This window comes from Dermacentor variabilis, chromosome 4, assembly GCF_050947875.1.
Source record: "Dermacentor variabilis isolate Ectoservices chromosome 4, ASM5094787v1, whole genome shotgun sequence".
NCBI classification, from domain to species: domain Eukaryota; kingdom Metazoa; phylum Arthropoda; class Arachnida; order Ixodida; family Ixodidae; genus Dermacentor; species Dermacentor variabilis.
The window spans coordinates 227,331,514-227,349,377 of NC_134571.1; the positions used below are offsets into that span (position 1 = coordinate 227,331,514).

General features: G+C 45.2%; 1 protein-coding gene across 8 annotated transcripts in view; it reads right to left on the reverse strand.

The window, feature by feature from the left end:
- Nucleotides 1-9,017: 9,017 nt before the first annotated feature.
- The window catches only part of LOC142580151 (uncharacterized), a 750,235-nt gene continuing 741,388 nt past the window's right edge, over nt 9,018-17,864 (reverse strand). For all 8 annotated transcript variants that reach the window (XM_075690998.1, XM_075691004.1, XM_075690999.1 and 5 more), the window contains one exon: nt 9,018-9,947. In XM_075690998.1, the coding sequence (XP_075547113.1) occupies nt 9,828-9,947 (120 nt within the window). In that variant the 3' untranslated portion in view covers nt 9,018-9,827. The remainder of the gene's footprint in view (nt 9,948-17,864) is intronic.

A 17,864-nucleotide genomic window follows, 5' to 3' on the forward strand; every position in this document is an offset into this window, starting at 1 on the left:
CACCGGTCACACACAATGCCTGCTCCGACACCTGCTAGAGCCGACCAAGACCAAGGCAACACATAGGGACACCATGCGCAAGCTAATATCCACACATATCAAGGACGAGGAAGAAATCCTTTCCGAACTCTGCGATAGATACGCCCCACAGAACCCGACTATTCAATATGGGGAGTACACGGGAAAACCCAACTTCTCTCTGGACAGAGACTTTGGCGAAGCGGAAATCCGGGCCGCTTTGCAAAAGCTCAACAGCAAGTCGGCCCCGGGACTGGACGGCGTAACTAATAATACCCTTCATAACTTGGACAACGAGACCATCTCCGAACTGACCAAGTACATTAACGATTGCTGGACCCGAGGATGCATCCCCGACCAGTAGAAAAGAGCAAAAATGGTGCTCATCCCCAAACCAGGGAAACCCCCAGATCTGGCCAACCTTCGACCAATATCCCTTACGTCGTGTGTTGACAAGTTGATGGAGCACGCCTTCTTCACCCGGATCAATGCACACTTGGACGACGTGGAAGCATATCCGGAGACCATGCTCGGGTTTTGAGCTCATCTCTCCACACAGGATTCAATGTTGCAAATCAAACACCAGATACTCGACAACAAGACAAGAGGTACCAGGACCATTCTAAGATTAGACCCCAAGAAAGCCTTCGACAACGCAGCTCACGCGGCCATACTACGCTACATTGCTGCACTCAGTCTAGGAAACTGTGCGTACAGCTATGTTCAGGATTTTCTCACAAACAGGAAAGTCTCCTTAATGCTGGGCAAACTCTCATCCAAAGACAGGAACATAGGCAGCGTCGGCACCCTGCAAGGCTCGGTCATCTCGCCGATGCTCTTTAATCTCATTATGATCGGCCTCCCCGAGCACCTCAACGCCATCGAAGGAGTGCATCACACAATATACGCGGACGACATTACGATCTGGGTGTCCGAGGGAAGCAATGGAAAAATCGAACAGCGGTTACAGACCGCGGTCGAGGTGGTGGAAGAGTACCTCGTCGGAACCGGTCTCGTCTGCCCGCCAGAAAAATCTGAACTCCTCTTCTACCGCCCGACGCTTAGGGGAAGACCCCCAAGGCTTACATCCAGCATGCTGCATACGAAGAAATTTTCATCACACCAAAGACGAACAAGAAATACCCAGGCTGAAGCAGATTAAGGTGCTCGGACTCATCCATAGAATCGAACGGCAACGGAGAAACGGTCAGGCATTTGGAGACTAAGATCACGAACACGATGAGGCTCATCGGATTCACCAACAGACATCAGGGTATGAGGGAGGCCAACATCGTCAGACTTATACACTCTTTCGTTATTAGCCACATTACCTATGTGGCCGCCTACCACAACTGGTACGTGGCCGAATATGCCAAACTGAATACCCTCATTATAAGAACACACAAGATGGCACTGGGCCTTCCAGACAGCACACTGCTACAGCTGGGCGTCCACAACATGCTCGAAGAGTTAATTGAGGCACAAATCTCGCAACTCGAGACTAGCGAAGACACTAACGGGCAGGAGCATCCTGGACAAACTCGGCATAAGTTATCACAGGCAGCACAGCTACAAGACATCCCTTCCAAGTGCGAGCAGGGAAAAGCTGCAAGTGGCTAATATACCCAAAAACATGAGCTCCAAATTCAATCAGGGTCGAAGAGAGCGTAGAGCCAAGGCTTTACTTCGAGCCTTCGGTAGGGACAAGGAAGCGCTGTTCGTAGATGCTGCAGAATACAAGGATCGACATGCTTTCGCAGTGGCCGTCCTCAATACCAACGAACAATTGGTCAGTTCTTGCAGTATACGTGGCAGAAACCCCGAGATAGCGGAAGAGGTGGCGATAGCCCTAGCCATCGTTAACCCCAGTTGCAGATACGTACTCAGTGACTTGCATACGGCGGTCAGAAACGATGCACAAGGCAGAATTTCGCCGAAGGCTGAGGCTATACTCAAAGCCAATGCGAACTATGTCACCTTCGAGGAGTCGGAGGAACGACACATTACGTATATGGTTCCCGGCTCATACGTCCACCGACACCCCTGTACCTAACCTCAACGAGGAGGTCAACCGTGTAGCGCGAGGTCTCACATTCCACACCCGTGTAGAAGGATCCCCTCTTGGGGTTGGAAATCCAACGGAGGCATGGACAGAGAGGGACAGAATGACCATGTACTGTGATATTACAAAATTTTATCAAAACTCCCAGGCATGATTATCCGCCCCCTAACCTCAAGCTCGACAGGGCCCAAGCGGTAGACTGGAGGCAGTTACAAAGACCTTCCCCAACCCCGTCCATCTCGGGAGGGTATATCCGGACATATACTGAGACGATAACTGCAAACTATATGGCAGGGCTCACGCATCTCTTAGACACATTCTCTGGGAATGTGAGGTATGCAGAGAAAATGCAGCTTCCCCAGATGAAGCTGTGGTGCGATGGACAGCCGTCTTGCGCAGCTCAAACCTCCAAAATCCATTACGTGCCATCCAGCAAGCCCGTGAGGTGGCAAGGAGACAGGATCTCCGGACCTCCTCGGGGGCAGCCTAGGCCCAGGCCACGAATTTGTCGGATTTTCACTGAAGTTGTTACCACCACCACAAACCGAATGACTGCATGTTTTTGTTTTACTTCGCACCGCAGCAAGAGAGATGAACTACTGTTTCGTCTGCTTGTTCCCACATTGTGCATTAGCGCGCACAGACATCGAAACTAAGTAATTTTCTATCGTGTTCCAGTGCGGGCCCATGCTCTATGATCCGCTTGTGTCAGCCTTAGTATTTGTGTAGCACTGACTTAAACCGCTAGTCAGCTGTCCTTGTGCGCAGCTTGAAAAATCATGCGCTGCACAAAACGAGACAAACGGAACAGCTCACGCACGACGCCGTCAGCGCAAGTGCGCCGAGAGAAAAAAAGAAAGTGAAGGTTGGGCCCATCACGTACGTGACACGCGTTTCTCGAGCTCCGGTATGGGAGAACACAGCGAAGGAATTTCGCTTGCGGAGGCTAGACGGTGCAAGTGGAGAGATTGTCTTGCTTGGCAGCACGGGGTTCGTACATCATGCTTGGCAGTGGCGCTCACCTCCTGAAATCATGGATTCACAGCACTGAAATATTTCTATTTCGGCTATTAATGAACTGATTTGAAAAATGTTTGTGGCAGAATGCTCCATATAGTGCACATAACTTCCAGCATATAACTGAAACAGGCTCTCAAATTATGGACTGAAGCCTTTAAAACAACCTTGCATTGTATTACAACTTCCCAGATTCGTTGTGTCTGCAAGAAAACATGTCTCCTGTGAAAAATCAAAGCTCTTGTATGATGGCTCATTGAAATTGATAAAGCTCCATGCATGCAACTGATGAGCACTATGGTTGATCCATTCGTGTTGGATTAATCTCACTTTGAGCATGCGAATGAAAATTGTGTGAGTCAGGTTGCACATGCATCCGCCACGAAAATGGAGTACAAATCTGATTGGCAAGTTGAGGGTCAGGAAATCACTTGTTTAGAGTGTTGTTTTCTACTGCTCGCTATAGCAAGCAACAAGTTTCCATGTGACAGGCCATTGTCACATATTCTCTCTCACTTGCATTCTATACACTACTTAATTCTTGCAGTGCTTTTGCGCTTAAGCTTTTCGCAAGTTGAGGGCTTCATTGTTGACAGAAGCTACGGCTTCAAGCACAGTGAGATAACAGGGTCAACATTCAAATGTGTGATTAGGTGCACTATTAGTGTAGTGTCGCAATACCATAGCCAAAAACAATAAAACACATGCTAAGTGCCCAATGGAAGTACGGAAAATGGATGCACATGTGATTTAACAGCATGCGGTGTGATGAGGCAATTACAGCTTGAGATAAGAGCATGCAGGTGATGTCCATCTATAAGCTGTTGGTGAATTACTGTGAAGATGTGTAGAGTGATGTGCATAGATGTCATACTAGCTCTTCTATTTTTTTCCCTCATAGGACAAAGAAACGTTTTGATGGACTTTGCTGAGCTGTCTAAGACTTTTCAGTGAATAAATGGCATTAAAGGTACACGAAAGGCAAATACTAACTCGATGCGGACTGTTTAAATACCATTACAGAAACCTCGCAGCTCTTTAGTGCCAGGAAATGACTTCGGTTACGAAAAAATGACATCTGAAGGGTCCAACTACCTTCATCACAATTCAAATCGCTCATTACCCAACCAGTGAGTGATGACATTGCATATGCCATTGTCGCCGTTTGCTGCAGTCGGTAATTAAATGTCGCCCGACAGACGACGGTACAGTTTTTTGCACAATACGCACACACGCGGCCGTGGAGAAACCGAGCCAAGACAAAATTGTGGATTTGCCACTGCAGCTGCTTTTCGTCATGTGGTTTCGGCATCCCGTGACATCACATGAAAGTGGAATCCTCTGCTACTTGCAGTTTGTGCGAGTTTAGCGAGCCAGCAAAACTAGCGCTGCACTACGTGATAACGAAACTACTGAAATGCGAAAGCGCGGGCAGTGCAGAGACAAGCAAAAACGAAACCTTTCGACCGTTCGCCAGGGTAATATGTCAGGGTAATGCCAACGAATTATTTTTTCTAAAATTGAAAGAGAACTGGACATATAGCAATTTCTTTCGTCTTATAATGCTATGCAATGATCTCTTTATAATGAGTGGTCGAGTATTAGTGAAAAATTTTTAATGAGTGCCTTCGTTATTGGGCAAGTACTTAAATGTCCCTGGGGAGTCTCTAATCATGCCATGCATTTACCTCAATTTCTCGATTACTAAGGCTCTGTTTGCAACAATATTGATGCTTTGGAGATTCTCAAGCACTTATCTATTACATTAGCTTGATTTAATATTTGCCTTTAGTGTCCCTTTAATAAATGCTCAATTTGCACTTATACAACGTGTTAAAACGCCTTTTTTTTTTTTTTTTTTTTTGCCAAGTGTGAATCAAATGCAATTTTCATGAACAAGGTGTACCGCAAGTTGAGCTGTACAAACTTAGTCTGCTCAATCTAATCTCAAAACCTCTAATGCAGATTGAATGCTTATTGATCGCTCTCAGTTTCTGTCTGCTAACAACACAAATGCTGACTACTCTGCTGGGCCTTCTGCTGTACCACAGGGCTCAGTCCGGACCTTAGAACTACCTTAGAACTCCTCAGCACTAGCTTAAATAATAACATGCCACAATAATATTAACACTCTTCAGCCACAAGTTAACACTGTTTCTTCTTACAGTTTGGAAAACAAAATTAAATGTACAAACATTCAAGCTTGTGCAAGATTTTGATCAAATAGCATGCTTCCTGTTACCGTCTACAGCTTAAATTATGCTCTTTTAGACAATGTGTTCTTATAAAATCAAGCCTATCTTGGACTATTCATATTCAATACGTCATTAACAATGCTAACTGTGTGCTAGGATACATTCGTTGGAGCTTTTCCAGGTCACCTGTGTCTGCAAGACTATTATTACATACATCACTTAACAGGGCAAAACTTCAATATGCTTCCTTGGTTTTGGATTCATGTCAGGCTACCATATTTGCATGCAAATACTGTGACCATGAATTGCCCAATTTTAGCATGCGGAATTTATTTTATCCGCTGAATTAGAGTGCCTGTTGCTGAAAACAAAAATTTCCTGCAGAACCCATATCCAATGATTATCGATGTTATTGCAATTAGCATTGCAGAAATGTAGTGATGCACCGCACTGCCCCTGCCTCAACGCATAAGGTATACAGCCGGGCTTCTCTAGCACTGTGCACCCTGGACACGCTGCATCACCTAGCAGAGATGCCTTGTTGTGTCTGAATATATACGATGTGGTGTTGATTCCGCCCAGCACCTGATAAATTTTAAGGGATATTTTTTCCCCACTGAAAAGTGTCACAAAACCAGTGCCATATGCCAAGTTCCTGCCTCAATGTTAAATGTTCACGCTTTCACACAAGACAATTTAAAGGGACACTAAAGGCAAATACTAAGTCAAGCTAAAGCGATAGATTAGTGCTTGAGAATCTCTAAAGCGTCAATATTATCGCGAATAGAGCCTTAATAATTGAGAAATTGAGGTAAATGCATGGCACGGTTAGAGACTCCCCTGGGACATTCAAGCACATGGCGGATGACGAAAGCACTCCTCAGTTAAATTCTGTCCCTAGTACTCAACTACTCGTCGTAAAAAGATCTCTGTATTGTATTATAAGATGAAATAAAATGCTACTTGCCCACTTTTATTTTAATTTTAGAAAAAAAGAACACATTGAAATTACCATTGACAACAACGCAGGCGGTCGAAAGGTTCCATTTTTGCTCGACTGTGCCCTGCCCACGCTTTCGCGTTTAAGTACTTTCCCGATTGCATAGTGCTGCGCTGGTTTTGCTGGCTCGTGAAACTTGCACAAAATGCAAGTAGCAGAGAATTCAACTTCCATGTGATGTCGCGGAATGCCCGAACCACTTGACCAAAAAGCAGCTGCAGTGGCGAATCAACCGCTCAGTCTTGATTCTGTGCTGCTGTCTGCTCACCGACAACAGCAAAGGGTGGTGATGGCATATGCAACGTCACCACTCCCTCAGTCGGGTGGCGGGAGATTTGAATTTCAAAAAAGGTATTCGGACCCTTCAGATGCAATTTTCTCGTAAAGCAAGTCTTTTCTTGGCACGAAACAAACATTGAAAGATTTCTGGAGTGGTATTTAGACAGTCCATGTCGACTTAGTACTTGCCTTTAGTGTCCCTTTAACACGAACTAGCACAATCGGTTACGCTACTAAGTCGCATACTAGGTGACCCAAGTTGTTCCATTGGTTAGTATTGAACAGTTTCCTCAGCATAGCAGCACGATGCTCTACCCATTAGAGCTACCCAGCAGCCTAAGTTGGCAGGAAAATGGTTAGAGACAAGCATCCTGGAAAGTGTGTGAAGTATCTGAAGAATAGCATTAAAAGTCAAGCTTGTCATGAACTCTTTGTTTTGTGCACATGTAGCAGCAGTGAACAGAAGTGGGAGTGCACCACAGAACAAGCAGCTGCTGTGTTTCGTTTTACTGTGCCTTAGACAAGATGGCAGAAGGTGCTTTGTTGCAAGTCAACAGAGGGTGCTTGCCATCGTGAATAACCCCTAATATCTGTAATTTTTTTTCTATGAACACTATTGAAACATTAAAGAAAGGATACACAGTAGCGTAGCTTGTGCCTTCTTAATATTATTATAAGGCACAAGAATGGTAAGCTTTCTTACATTTTTGAATGTTTCTGCAAATAACCATAGTCACTTGAATTTTTGAGGAGCCCTAGCTCTCTGAGAAATTATTCTATAACGATAAATTTGGCACCCAGCCCTTTACTGTTGCTATAATCATGTCATCAAAATATTATTAAAATTGAGCCAGTGGCTCGCAAAAGTGCACCGTCATGAGCTATGTCCCTTCTGATACAATGGCTCTTACTGTGCATATATAGTTGTACAACACTGCTTCTAACCTTTCAACCTGCAAGACGAATTGTTCACTTGGTTGCTTCAGGTAAGCACGAAAAAACAAAAAAGACTGCAGAATGAGGGCATGTCAACGAGACTATGCACAGGCATGACTAAACTGCACCTACAGTAAGTATGTCCACAGGTTTCTTTACTTCTAAGGTGCATGACCTCTACCCAGACAACTGCACTATGCAACACATATGAACGTTCCTTAAGGGGCCGCTCACCAGGCCACATTGCAAATTTCGGTTATATACTGAAAACTGTTACGTGCCCTCTAGGGAAAAAGTGGCACACACCCATAGCATACACCAAGCTCCTGCCTCAATGTTAAATGTTTGCGCTTTCACACATGATGTCTTAAAACCAACTAGCACAATCAGTTACGCTACTAAGTCACATACTAGGTGACACAAATTGTTCAGCTGAAGGAAATTTTCAAATTGGTTCATTAATAGCAGAGACAGAAATATTTCAGTGCCGCGAACCCATGACCTCAGGAGGCGAATGCTACTGCCTAAACTACTGCCAAGAGAAACACTCACTGCACTTTCCCCATCTAGCCCCCGCAAGCAAAATTCCTTCCCTGTGTTCTCCTATACTGGAGTTCGATGATTGCATGATGCATACGTCACGGGCTCCGCCTTCATTTTTTTCCCTCGCTTTTTTGATGTGCGACGCACTTCCGCTGACGGCACCGTGTGTGAGCTGGTCAATATGTCTCATTTCGTGCAGTGCACAATTTTGTGCACACAAGAGCACTTGACTAACGGTACAAGTCAGTGCTGAGCATGAGCCCGTGCTGGAATATGGTAGAAAATGACGTGGTTTCATTGTCTGTGTGCGCGATTGCATGACGTGGGAAGCAGCAGATGTAATGGAAGTACATCTCTCTTGCTGTGGTGCGAACTAAAACAAAAACACGCAGACATTCGGTCTGTGTTTTATTACTTCTCTAAATTTTAATTCGTCAACTGAAACAACAGATTACACAAGTAACAGATGTTGCCTTGAATGATTCTCAAAATCACGTGCCACTATGAGCGAGTCGCAGCCCTGCCACGTACATAGGTACACTTGTGTGATATGCATCGACTCTCTGGCTGGGAGCGCGTTGTCCGCGTAAAAGGGGAAATGGCATTTGGTTTGAAATTCTAGCGCTTTCTATGGCACATAGTGATGTAATACTTAGCAGACACGATCGTTAGCATGAATTGTACGCAAGGCGCTTGTCAGCTCAAAATCGCCAGATCTGGTGAGGGGCCCTTTAAGTGACAACCATGGAATCTATTCTTAGACTGTGCAGTGTTGCAGGGAAGGTCGCTTCTAATAAGCGAATTATGCGGCGGTGGTTGGGTACTTGTCACGCTACGTATGTGTTAAGTGAGCCAGCCAACAACTCCACTAAAGATAATGTCCAAATGAACCTAATCCAAGGGTTCTTTTTGATCCGACACATCCTTTTTGTGGGAGCTGCAGCACAAATGACACAAACAACAAAACTGCATAGCAGCAGTACATAAAAACGTCCACTGGAGAGAAACAAAACAAAAGTGCAAAAACAGTGAATGACAGACGATGGCGTCGGCTATATTCGTGGCGATTCTAGTCACTCCGTTGACTACCCAGAATAGAAGGTTTTCGTTCTTTCACGTATGCTTTGTGCAGTTCTCTGCTAAATCTTATTTTGGAGCAGGCTGGCACAAATGGCATAAAATTTCTGAGAGCATGATATGAATACATTGAGCAACGCACTGGCAACCCGAACATCACATAAATAAAACAAAAGTTGTCATTATGTGTGTCCTTGTCTCACCTTATTTCCTTGCAGCCGAACATTTCCCATAAACTGGAGATATTGCAACGCTTGCCGCTGGTTAGTTTCTCAGCTATGTCGAGTTTAAAACTCACACCAATGCGAGCTTGAATCCACCTTTAGCTTTTACTAGATGCCTTCCCGTAAGGGCTGTTTTAGCCACACAAAAATGACCCAACTCAAATAATTACAAGATGGCCAAGCAACTTTGTTCTCGATATCAAAGAAATGACAAATAGGTGTACTGCATCTTCACACAGCCTATACCTACAGTAGGCAGCAAATACATGCAGCCTAACCAGTGCAGATTATTTTATCCGAGACACTCCTTATCTAAGTCATCTATCAAGAAGACAGCCATGGCTTGATGTGCACAATTTCCTGAACTTACATTACATTAGGTTTAACTCAAGGAATTAGTTACGATGAGGTGCTCTGCCAAAGTCATTTCTTGCACTGCTCTGCATACACAATGAAGGCTCTTGAAAGGATTATCGTCACAAGGCGGCATCCTTCAAGCGCTGAGCATAGAGCCCAAGCCATGTGAGTCGAGCCACGCCAGCCTGCCCTGCCGAGAACAGCCAGTTGGCACTGCCACAGTTGGGGCTCCAGCACACCTGCATGCAAGGTGTCCATTTCAGTGGCACAACCATGTTATAAATGCCAGCATTAGAAATAATGACCCATATAATGCGAACATAAATTACATACAAGACACATACTGAAGAGTGCTGGGAAATCATTGCAAATGGAGAAATTATAGTTTATAAATTCTCAAACATACATTACCAAGCACTCAAACAATTCATAAACAAACAAATTGAAGGACTCTTTTCTTTTGCTACATGACAGCCAAAGGAGAGAAAAGAAAACTGCAAGAAAACCACAGTCAGCACTTGTCTTATGTTTTTTTTTCTGTGTTTCGTCTGTCGGCATGTCACATACCAAAGGAACCATACCAACTAGCCCAGCTTTTCACCTTTTACAGCGAAGCTGCATGCTAGCTGATTGATCCATCCATCCATCTGTCGCCTATATGCCAAAAACTCCTTTGGCGAAAAAAAAAAAAAAGAAAGAAAGAAAGAGAGGCGTGCGATTGCTGCGCCAGTAGTGACATCGCTGGCTCTCCGTTGCAGCCAAGCGCACGTGCAGCAGTTTATCTCCGGCTCCGAAATGGGTAGGCCATGCATCATACGCGCTTTTGAGGAGCAGGCAGCTTTTGTTCAGCAACGCTGCGAGCAGAACCGGGAATGAGCTCGTCTACGGCGTGCCGATGCTGTTGGTCGGGCACAAGAACAGGCTCATGCAGCCAAGCGCAAGCAGTAGCTCTGTACCGAGGATCTGGCAGCCTACAACGCCGTTGTTTAATGAACCATTGGAATTAACCCAATGATAAACACCGGGGCTGCACATTTCAGCTTCGCTGGTTAACCATCTGTATGGAGTGCTTGGGCAGTGATTTTTTTTTCGCATGTTTCACAAAATTTTTGTTCTGTCTGTCTGTGCACCTTTGATGTAGCTGTTTCATAATTTTCTTGCCTTACCAACTGCATGCTTTTCTTCTTTTTAGCTATTGTTCAAGCCCAAATCCTTTCACATAGCTAGCTAATGTTCATTCACAAGGTTTAAATGTTTCTTTTTTGTATAAGCAAATATCTTTTTTTGTTACTTTTCATTTTTGGCATAGAGTTGGCTTCCATTAAATAAATTTTAATAGGATCAACACAATTGATTCAATTATCCGGCAGCCTAATTAAAAGGAGAGGCATAAAAAACAATGTATTTGGTAGAATTTGCACAACTTCTGTCCATAGAACACCATGCATTTTGAACTTCAATATGAAGTTACCCAACATAATGAGGTCTGTTTATACACAGTTTCAACGTAACGAAATTTCACTCCTGCCACGAAGGAATACCGAGGCAATAAAATTGCAGCAGAACCCATCGCATGATGACTATAGACGGTAATGCATTGAATGAATATAGTGACATGACGTCCTGCCACCATCACAACGAGTTATGCATGAGGCGTGAACTGCAGCGGGACTCCTCTTTTGCACTTTCCTAAGAACACTCAGTGCTGCCTTCTGGCACTGCCGCCGCAAAGCCTGTCTGAAATGCATGGTGCGCCGGTGCATGCGAAGCATGTCGTGCGGCAACCGGGCTCCTCTGCCATGCTCCTCTCTGGATCTAGTGGCACTGCCAAAGAGTCTGCATGTGCCTTTCGAGATGAGAAGCGTGATGCACCAGTGCCTGTGAACACTGAAAATTATTCCCCCATTTGTGACCCAAGTTGCTGAGAGGTTCATTGAAGAGCAGCACATAGCCAGTCAAATTCACAGAGTAGGGGGTGGGCTGGTGTGCATCTAGCACAGCCATGGCTGCACACGGCTGAGCATATGCATAGCCTGCACGCTCTGTTTTAGAGGTAATCTGCCATACGTGAGAGGACTGGGCGAGCTGAGGTCGTGAGGACATTGTGTAATCTCGAGTTTTGGGGATGTGCTGAAGCAAGAGGCAGATGAAGCTGCCGGGAACCAAGGGGTCGCAGTGGACCACCAGAACATGAGGACCAGTGCAGCAGGCTTCTAGAACAGAACTGCCCGTGCTGTGCTTGCACATCAAGTACGCACTGCCCACCTTTGTTTCCTTCGTCTTTCGCACCAAGGCACCGGCTAAGAGTGCCGACCCATGGTGTGGCGTCAGTTGGGTGCTACAAGGCCCCCCCAACCAGACGGAATGGTGAAATGTACGCGTCAACAAGGCAGAGATAGCGCTATCTTGGTGATATACAGATCAGTGGACATGCCGGTGACATCCACGGGGTGCTCCGTGGGAGGTGTCTTGAGTTAGGCCAGTTTGAGGCGGTCTAACGAGACAATCTCTTCACACGACCGTTCAAGAGGATGGTGGCGCACTTCAGCGTGTTGTGGAAGACATGGTACGGCCCATCTAGAGGGTGCAAGAGGTGCCTTTACAGCATCTCAGCTGAGAAAAACGTGCGTCGAAGACGCAAGGTCTGAATGCACAAAGATGCTGTGGTCAGAAGATCGAGGCAGGACAGGGTGCAATTGCTGAATGCAGTCCTGCAGGCATTGGAGGCACTGCAGCGACTGGGGAGAGGGGGCCGTAGGAATGAACAAGTCTCCAGGAAGCCACAGGGGTGCACTGCAGACAAGCTCGGCCGCTGAACAGCCAAGGTTGCGAAGAAGGATGATGCGTAGGCCAAGAAGCACCATAGGAAAGAGGTCAACCCAGTGCTCTCGATCCAGGTGCATAGTGAGGGCAGCCTTGAGCTGGCGATAGAGCTGCTCAAACCATGTGCGGGGATGGTATGCCGTGGTACAACAGTGCTTAGTGCCAAGCAGGCAGTTGAAGGAAATGAGAGTACATTCAAACTGCTGGTTGGCGATCAGTTGTAACAATGTTCAGGCATCCGAAGCGGGAAATCCATGCTGAAATGAAGGCTTTGGTGACCATTTCTGCAGTGATATCCGGAATGGGCACCGCTTCGTTCCAACGAGTGAGGTGGTACTGGCAGCCGTACTGGCAGTCGTGAGGAGGAAGAAGCGGTCCAACCAAATCAACATCAACATGGTCAAAGCGACAGCCAGGTGGCAAGAAAAATTGCGTGGGAGTCTCTGTGTGGCGGCTCACCTTGGTGATCTGGCAAGCGAGATGCAAGTGGGCCCACTGGCAAACATCAATGTGAATGCTCGGTCAGACGTACTGCTGTGTAATGAGGCACTGTATGCCTCAGATGCTGGAATGCCAGATGATGTGAAGTTATTGGAAACCCCACAACAAAAGACAGCCAGAATGAAGGTGCGAGGTAGAGCTGCTGAAATGTCACGCCAGAGTGAGCCAGGCACAAACGGATGAGGAACGAGTTGCAGACGGAAGGAACGGGGGTGGTGATGCAGCGCATGCAACTCAGGGTCTTCCATCTGTGCCCAAGCTAGACATTCCCAGTTTACAGCAGATTTACAGGTGCCAAGGTAAATGCCAAGGGAGGTGATGCATGAAAGTGTGTCAGCTGCCTCATTGTCAATGCTGTTGATGTGCCGGATATCTGTTGTGAACTCCAATATACTGTCCACTTTCCACTGTCTATTATTAATGTATGTCTATCATGTTTTGTTATACGTCTTACATACTCTTCTAATACTACTGTATCTAATACTACTGTATTAGAAGAATATATACCCCCTTACCCAATGCCTCATACGAGGCCTGTAAGGACATTTTTAAATAAAATAAAAAACAGTGATACCTCGAACTCGCATATCTGGAAAAATTGGCCAAGTCTAAATTTTCCGTGGCACTGAACTATTTCCCATACATGCCAAGTATTTACTGTCCTTTGTCTCGAAGTGTTTTGGGGCAAAATAGAGGATATCTCAAAACTTCACCAAAACTGGAACAGAAATTCTGCTGCCGGAGAGTTTAACAAGCTTGGCATGAGGCTGCCACGCTTACCACAAAGCGGACACTTTCCCCGAATGTGAAGTTGTGGCCCAGCAGTATAACTTTGTCGAGCAACCATGTGGCACAGCATGTGATGGGAGAGACATGCACAGAGGCAGGTCGTGCAAAATAGTATGCGTGATGCAGTTCCTTTTGTTCACTTTATGCAGTGCACACTATTTACCATCAGAGGTGTGATTTCAATTTTAATTTTATTCTATGCAATGCATGCAGCACTGATTTTTTTGTTCTATGCAACATTGAATAGAAGCGCACATGGCACAGCTTACCAGGAACAGTGCCTAAGAAAGCAATGTGAGCTTTAGCAAGTACGTGCTATGCAAGCAGGATGTACTGGTGGCAGGTAAATTTACTGATGCTGAAATCGCTGGGATGGTTACAAACGAAGGCAATGGTGAAGATGATGGTGATGACAACAAAAGACCCCAAGAGGTGCCAACATCAGCTGAAACAGAAAACATACTTTGCTTCGAATGTGTGGTGTTTATTGGCACAACGGCCAGGTATGGCCAAAGAGCGCCTATCCAGTGTTGATGAGTTTGCAGTGGAGTTATGACTTCTATGAAGTTGAGGTGACGTGGCTGTAAAGGGGCCTAAAATAGTCACTGTAAAGTGCGTAGAGTCTACATGCAATAAGATTATGGCGATGACAAAAGACATGTACTATGAGCATTAAGGTGCATTGTGAAATAATGATACCATATAAAAAATGTATAAGATTCTAAAATTCACTAGAGCACTATGGCCTCGTTAGAGCCCTTAAAGCACAAGGGCCTAGAGGCATGTGCTATACAAAACAACTATCACAGTGGCACCTTCTGGAAAGAGGATGCGCTACGAGTTTAATGGGCTTATAACAGGTAGGACAACATCATTTAAAAAACTGAGTACTACATTGGTGTTAAAAAAAGTTCTTTACCAAGAAACATAGCTGGGTGAAGAGGGACGCAATAATGATATGCAAGAGGAAAATGTTTCTTTCTTTCAGATTCGGCTTTCCGACAGTCCAAGAGGACATGGAGGACGGTCAGCCTCTCACCACATCGACCACAGGTTGACGGTTGAGTTCCAGTAAGCAGAAAATTGTGGGTACCAAATGTGTGCCCTATCCTGAGGTGACAGAATAGGACATCTGTTTGCCGAGATTTTGTTGGGGAGGGCCAAAAACCTAACTGTGGCTTTATAACATGCAGTTTATTATTTGTTTCTGTGTTCCACATGCGTTGCCAGTATTGTCGCAGTTTCTTTCTTAAGAAAGGCTTCAGATCTGTGACAGGGACAGCAGCCGTAGGAAAAGTGGTTAGTGATGTGAGTGATCTGGCCATTTTGTCAGCTAGTACATTACCCTCAATGCCTTTATGGCCGGGTACCCGGCATATTACTACATGTCTATGTGATAAGTATATGTTACATAAGAGCGAGTAAAGTTCTATGAAAACAAGATTTGTATGCTTTTGTAAAGAAATTAACGCTTTTACAAGACTTAACGCATCTGGAAATACTATTGCTCTGTCGAGTTTTAATTTATTTATATGTTTTACTGCAGACAGTACTGCATAGGCTTCTGCAGTGAAGATACTTGTTAAGGGATTCAATACGTCAGATTCAGAAAATGAGGAACCAACAGCAGCAAAAATACATCAGAATGTGATTTTGACACGTCTGTGTAGAATTCTGAGCACGAGTACTTCGACTGAAGTTCACGGAAATGCATAGCGATTTCGAGGTCAGGTGCATGCTTTGTGACCTCTACTAAGGACATGTCACAGTCTATCACCTGCCACTCCCAGGGCGGTAATGGCTTAGCTGGAGGCATTAGGCAATGTTTGAGAACTGGGACATCCATTTCTTCGCTAAGTTCTCTTGCACGGAGTGCCAAAGAAAGTCTCATAAAGGGTCTATTACGAAAAAGTGTTTTGCAGGTCAAGTCGTTTACAGTTGTGAAACACGGATGTTCTTTATTAGAGTGCAGTTTGAGAAAATAGGTGAAGCTGATGTATGTTCTCTGAAAATGGAGTGACCACTCATCTGAATCTACGTATAGACTTCCGACAGGGCTTGTTCTAAAGGTGCCAGTGGCCAGGCGGATACCCAGGTGGTTGACGGGGTCTAACATCTTTAGCGCGCTCAGAGCGGCAGAGTGCTAAACCACGGCACCATAGTACAGTCGTGATCAAACTAGGCTCCTGTAAATATTCAATGAACACTGTCTGTCACTACCTCACATTGTGTGGGATAGGATTTTAAGTAAGTTCATTGTTATAAGACATTTTTCTTTAATATGATTGAACATCTTGAAGGGGCAGCGCAATAAGACGAAGACAGAAGGCAGGAACATACAGGACAGCGCTGATGATACTGCTCCTGCCTTCTGTCTTCGTCTTATATGCGCTGCCCCTTCAAGATGTTCAACCAGTACCAATTCGCCCAAATGTCGATCCTTTCTTTAAGATAATTTATGTGAGGAATGAAAGTAAGCCTGGAGTCAAGTATAACACCTAGAAATTTGAGCTCTTTGTTGAAGGAAATTCTACCCAGTTCTACACAAGGATCAGGGACCAGGCCTCTCTTTCTTGTGAAGAAAACACAAGAGCTTTTTTGGGGGTCGATTTTAAATCCATTTTGGTCTGCCCACTTGGACACCTTGTTTAAGCCCTGCTGTACCTGTCTTTCGCACACTGTAAGGTTGCACAATTTGTAACCTATTTGTATATAGTCCACGCAGACGGAATAAAAAATGGCCGGTGGTAGAGAAGCAGGAAGTGTGTTCATCTTAACGATAAAGAGTGTGCAACTAAGTACGCCTCCCTGGGGTACACCAGTTTCTTGTATAAAAGGCCGCGATAATATGTTGCCGATTTTCACGCGGAAGATATGATTCGACAAATAGCTTTAAATTATTTTCAACATATTTCCACAGATGCCCGTTCTCGACAAGTCTTGCAAGATCTCGTAACGCCATGTTGTGTCACATGCCTTCTCCATATCGAGGAATATTAAGAGGAAATACTGCTTGTGTACAAATGCACCACGGATATATCCTTCAATGCACACAAGATGATCGGTTGTCGACCACCTTTGCCTGAAGCCACACTGATAGAGATCGAGCATATTGGCATATTGTTGAGTTCTAGGAAATGTATGGAGTCTGCGATTAATCATTTTTTCAAAAAGTTTACACAGACAATTGGTAAGAGCTATCAGACGATAACTTGCTGCCAAGGAAGGGTCTTTTCCCTGCTTCAGAACAGGAACCACAATCGCTTCTTTCCACGAGGATGGGACGTATCCCGCAGCCCAAATAGTGTTGAAAAGTGTGAGTAGTGTAACTTGTGTGTCAGTATGTAAGTTTCTGATCATGTCATACATGACTCTGTCAGGTCCCGGTGTGGTGCTTTTGCATGTGTTCAAAGCAGCTCTCAACTCGGCAATACTGAAAGGCCGGTTATACGGTTCATTCTGTCTGGATTTTCGTATGATTGGCTTACGTTCTTCTATTTCTTTACGTTTAAGAAAGGATTGGGAATAATGGATTGAGCTCGACACATGCTCAAAGTGCTCCCCAAGTGAGTCTGCCTGATCTTGTAGTGTATCGCCCTGTGTATTTACCAGAGGGAGTGAATATTGTCACAGTCGGTAATGTGTGAAGAAGAGGACTATGATGGTGGCCTGAGAAACGACAACGAATAGGGTAGTTTTTTATCGCTGCTCTACGCTTGTTGGCCCAGCCATTAAAAGCCATCTGTAAATAGGCGCACGCTTCTTCCTTTCCGTAACGTCATTGGTGGACGTGCGGGGTAATCACTTGCGCAAGACAGAGCTCCGCAGCGAACGCAACCTGGCCACTATGTCATCCGAAGGAGAGAGTTCAACCACGGCCCCATCGTCACCACCGACAGTCATCCTGGCCTAGCCTTGCGACCCTGGCATGTTTTCCGGGATCGACAACATTGACGTCGATGACTGGTTGCAGAATTACGAACGGGTAAGCGCACACAACAGGTGGTACAACATGCTTATGCTCGCCAATATAATATTCTACC